Source organism: Palaemon carinicauda, chromosome 28 (genome assembly GCF_036898095.1).
Source record: "Palaemon carinicauda isolate YSFRI2023 chromosome 28, ASM3689809v2, whole genome shotgun sequence".
Classification (NCBI taxonomy): Eukaryota; Metazoa; Arthropoda; class Malacostraca; order Decapoda; family Palaemonidae; genus Palaemon; species Palaemon carinicauda.
The window spans coordinates 24,905,141-24,910,140 of NC_090752.1; the positions used below are offsets into that span (position 1 = coordinate 24,905,141).

The 5,000-nt window shown below is 41.5% G+C and overlaps 1 protein-coding gene across 1 annotated transcript; it reads left to right on the top strand.

Moving 5' to 3' along the window:
• The first annotated feature begins 3,495 nt into the window (after positions 1–3,495).
• LOC137621728 (uncharacterized) lies at positions 3,496–4,866 on the top strand. The gene is made up of 2 exons (XM_068352243.1): positions 3,496–4,328; positions 4,824–4,866. The coding sequence occupies exons 1-2, from the start codon at positions 3,496–3,498 to the stop codon at positions 4,864–4,866; spliced, it is 876 nt and encodes a 291-aa protein (XP_068208344.1).
• Positions 4,867–5,000: the final 134 nt, after the last annotated feature.

Consider the following 5,000-nt stretch of genomic DNA (forward strand, 5'->3'; position numbering starts at 1 on the left):
TGTAAAAGAAAGGATGACGAATGCGAGAGTGAGAGATAGGAGAATGATTAGTAGCATGAATGAATCTTTTACTAAAGTTGAGAATGTTTTTGATGAAATGGATGAACTGTTTACAGAAATGAGTATAATTATAGGGCCAGATGAGAACGAGGTAGATGGGATTGTACATGATATATAAGATGATAGGGATCTAGGTATGAAGAGTGTTAATGTAGCGAATGATTGTGATAAGGAAGAAACGAATGAGCGAGTGTATGGAGGCCCAGTTACTCGGAGTAGAGGTCCCGTTGCCGACTGCGACTGGGTAATGAAAAAAATATTGCAAGTATTGTGTGAGTAGGATTTGGCAAAGTAAGGGGGGAGGAATGTGGAGGATTAATTTTTGTTTTATGTTTTTGTTTATTTTCTTTTGCCAAATCCACAGAGAGAGAGAGAGAGAGAGAGAGAGAGAGAGAGAGAGAGAGAGAGAGAGAGAGAGAGAGAGAGAGAGAGAGAGAGAGAATTTCATTTGCTTTAGTTTTGCTAAATCGCGCGAGAGTGTGTTTGTGTGTGTGTGTGTGTGTGTGTTTGTGTGTTTGTGTGTCCGCGGTGCGCGCCGAAGAGCAAGTGGTAGTTAGCGAATGATTGTTTGTAGTGGGAAAGACTGTTGGTACAAATGAGATTGTTTGTTTATGTTTTTAGTTAGGTTACGACAGTGGTGAATGTTTCGGAACGAATGCTTTTTTTATTTGACTGCAGCTTAAGGCGGTTGTGTGAGTGCTGGTAACTATTTATATATTTTTTCTTACCAGCGTTGGAAGTGTTCATTGATTTTCTGAGTAAGTACAGTTTTGTTTATCTTTGCTTATCGTGATTGTGAATGATAGGAACAATTTATTATTTATCTTTGATTATAGTGCGATAGTTCAGTTAGCTAGAAGTGTTCGTAAGTGTTTTTCTTTTTTATTTTGGCAGGCCTTGATTCCTCCTTTGGAGAGATTTTCTTTGAATGTGAAAGTGATTGATGACGACTTGGCTATAATAAGGAACTTGGCACGACTACTCTGATTTGTACAATTGTTGATGACCTGGCCTGTAATTGATTGTGTTAGACTGCTCATTTGGATTGACCAAGCGTTGATGACCTGGCCTGTTGAACAAGATTACATATGACGATGATGATTATGATGACAATGCTCACGACCCATAATTAATTAATGCAGTTGTGTTGACATTTGTCAGTGTCGCGGTTGCTATAAAGTTCTCGTTTTGGGGCAATTAAAGACTGGTGGCCCTTGGGTGGACGAAGGTGTCCACTCAGAAATATATATATTAATTACGTTTATATTTGGAGGAGAAGGGAATTTTTAGCTTTAAGTTTTGTTTTCCATATGGTTATTAGAAGGTGTTTTCTATATATAGTAAGTTAAGATTGTAGTGCTAAGTGTGATTTTTTTTGGTTATGGAATATGTTTGGTGATTTTTTAGTATTAAGTGATTGTTTTGGTATTCATAAATATAGTTTTAAGGTTATGGTTTGTGTTAATGTCCTTTTTGTCTAAGAATCTGGTTAATGATAAAGTAAGGGGAAAGTTTGTGCAGAGGAGACATTTGTCTGTTTAGTGTGATTCAAGGGTGTAGGGCTTGTTCTTGCAACATCCCGCCACAGAGCTATTAGTTCAGAGCCAGATGTCTGGGGAGATGGCGATTTCAAGACTGAGAGAAGCATTGCGAGAAAACTTGAGAAAAGGCCTCATTGTTCAGTCGAAATCGAGCTTGGATGAAGCACGGTCAGCATTAGATTGCATTTACGGAAGGGGAAACACCATCCGTGACACAGTCCTCAAGGACGTCCATGACATTAGGCCTGTCAGAAGCGAGTCAGATGCAGATGGTCTTTGTCGATTGGTAACGGAACTTACTGTCGCTAAAGAAGACCTGAGATCGGTAAACCAAACGTCTGCATTAGGTGAGTTGGCATTTTCCACCCTAATGGAAAAAATTCTAGTAGAACTGCGCAGGAGAATCGACAGAAAAATTCTGACAGATGACCTTGATGCCGAAGCCTCCTTTGACCTACTCTTTGGAATGGCCGACACGGCAGCCTCAATGGGATAAACAGCTAAATTGCGAGCAAAATCTCATTCTAGTTACATTTTCAGAAAAGAGCCGACGGAGGTTGTTAAGAATTATCAGGTTAGCAATAAGGATAGAAACATAGTTAACAGCGGTTCAAAAGGTGTCAAGCCTGGCAAGAATGGAACGCCCAAAAAGGGTAAAGGTTGGAAGGAATTGAAAACCAGGAAGCCAAAAAATTCCCCATCTTGCAGGGTGTTCCTAGGTCTTTCATCCCTTAAAAATGATAGAATCCTTGAAGGAACATAACCGGTGTGAAAAGTGCTTTGGTTCTCACCTCTCAAATCCGTGCAGAAATAAGCATGTTTGTCAGGAGGTTAATTACAAGACGCCAGACAATCATCATACTCTATTACATGCTGCTTGCCTAGCTGCATAAAGCATGGTTTATGGTCCTGTTGATTGTGAGAAACTCCGTCATCATCTAGGCCAGAACACATTGAGACCTAGTCATACAGCCTTCATGTATAGGAAAGGCAATCTTTTCAAGGTTTCAGTTCTTTATGATTTGGGAGCCACTTTCTCACAGATTCTGAACTCGGTGGCAAAAGAAACTTGTATCAAACCAGTATCCAGAATCAAGAACTTGATGATGAGGACTGCTGGGGAGAGCCAGCCACAAAATTGGGGACCGGCTAATCTGTAGAGCATCCCACTCTACGTTGCAGAAGGTAACTTCGTGACTGCAGTTGATTGCATTGGTGTCGATTGCATCGGTGAACTTGATGGAGGCAATCATCATGCAGCTGCTGACATGCTCAAAGAAGATGTCGATCCATCAGAACTTTTAGATCCTGTTCACGGTGACATCGAGTTGCTCATCGGAGACAATGCTGCCAGCATATTTCCGCGAACGGTAAAGACAAGAGAAAACCTTGTTTTAGCTGAGACTAAATTCGGGTTCATTCTATATGGTTCTCACGTGACACTTTTTGCTACCAATTCTCATGAACCAAGTGTGATGCTGTCGGAGCTCCTCAACAGAAAGATTTCTGCTGTTCTTCTGCAGTCAACATCATCAGTTGCAGTAAGTCATGCTGAACGGCCGAAAGGGGAAGTTTCCACTGATAAAGCCCGGAGCAATGGCTCCGTGCAGCAGGTTGTAGAAAATAGCGGACAGTCGGTTCTTTCAATAAAGACTAGTGCTGAGACTATGTTTGATCGTATGTGTAAAGTAGAGGATAGTCCAGTTTGTCATCGGTGCGACGCGGTCGGCATAAACTCAGAAGAGGACCGAAGGGTACAAACATACAAGAGTTGTCTCATGTACAACCCTGAACAGAAGATATTCGTTTGCAGGTTACCATGGAAGGAAAGCTTCCGTACCTTGTCAAACAATCAATTATTGCCGCCAAACACCTAAATTTGTTAACACGTACCATGTCCAGAAACGAAGCTTTAAAGAACTGGTATGTAGACAAATTTAAAAAGTTGATCAACGACGGCTATATGACAGAGGTTACAGCTGAGGAGGATGCACAGTGGAAATCTAATGGTGGCAAAGTCTATCATATCTGTCATTTCACGCACTTTAATGAGCATAGTTCCTCAACCCCAATCAGGATCATATTTGATGCAAGTGTTCCATTTAAAGGCAAGGCTATCAACTCCTTGTGGGAACTACCACCAAATTTGATTCCACCAACTCCAACCCTGCTGTTAAGGTTCCAGGAAGGAAACATACCGGTTGCAATGGACATAAGAAAAGCATACTTCACTGCTTGCCATGAGACAGAAGAATCTCATCTGCACTGCCTTTTGTGGAATCAGCTGGACAAGGAAAAAGAAGTCAAGACGCTGCGATTATTACGAAACTCCTGGGGAACTACTCCGGCAGGTGGTATATGCAGTGTAGCAATGCTCATCATAGCTGAGAAATTCAAGGATAAGTACCCACAGGTATACAAATTCGGAAAAGCGAACTTTTATGTTGATGATGGTACTACAAGTGTTGATGATGTTTCCACGGCATTACAACTTCCTATGGAACTCAACATTGTTCTTAGTGAGGCATCCTTCATCATAAAGCATTTCATGATCGGTGGAAGTGAAAGTGACATTGATGCCCACATAAAGAAGTGCCCGGATGTACCTGACAATGTGCGACAGACACCAGAGCAAGAAAGAATCCTGGGTATAATATATCGTTCTGTCAACGATGAAATTTCCATTTCAGGTGGAATTAACTTCTCAAAGAAAAGGAGAGGCATTAGGTCAGAGGAAGATATCAGTTTAGAAAACTTTGATGATGCCTTCCCTGACACTTTCAGTCGAAAAAATTATCTACAGATCATAGCAACCATCTATGATCCGACGGGACTTGCAACTCCGATCCTAGATGGTAATGATGACCTACCTACAACCTGCAGTCGGTGTAAAGAAGTGATTCGTTCGATCTACGGTCTAAAAGAAGTCAGGTTTGTTCGCTGTCTTACACCGGAAACTGCAGTTGCCAAACCCACTCTAGTAATTTTTTGTGATAGTTCTCAGACTGCCTATGGATGAATCGTGTACTACATCTGATAGTTGGAAAATGGCGAGCGAGCATCTGTTCTTGCCATTTCAAAGGCAAAATATTTTCCACAAATTCCGACGTTAACGATCCCCTGTGGTGAGTTACTTGGATGTCTACTGGGTGCCAGAATGCAACAGACTATCGTCAAAAAATCAAGCTTCATTTTTGAAAGGGTAATGCTGCTAACTAACAGCACCATAGTTCTGGGACAACTGCGTCCTGAGCCCTACAAGTAAAACCTGTGGATAGCCAGCCGTATCAGTGGAATTCAAACTCTGACTGATATTCATGATTGGTACCATGTGGACTCTGGAAATAACGTTGCCGATGATGTGTCACGCGGTCTTAACCCATCTGAAATGGGAAAGGA

What these genes read in the sequence shown, in the direction of transcription:
- LOC137621728 (XM_068352243.1), top strand. Translation starts at nt 3,496, where the DNA reads ATGTCCAGAAACGAAGCTTTAAAGAACTGGTATGTAGACAAATTTAAA. An exon ending in AAGAAAAGGAGAGGCATTAG is followed by an intron (nt 4,329 to 4,823) that starts GTCAGAGGAAGA and finishes GCTAACTAACAG; the next exon opens with CACCATAGTTCTGGGACAAC.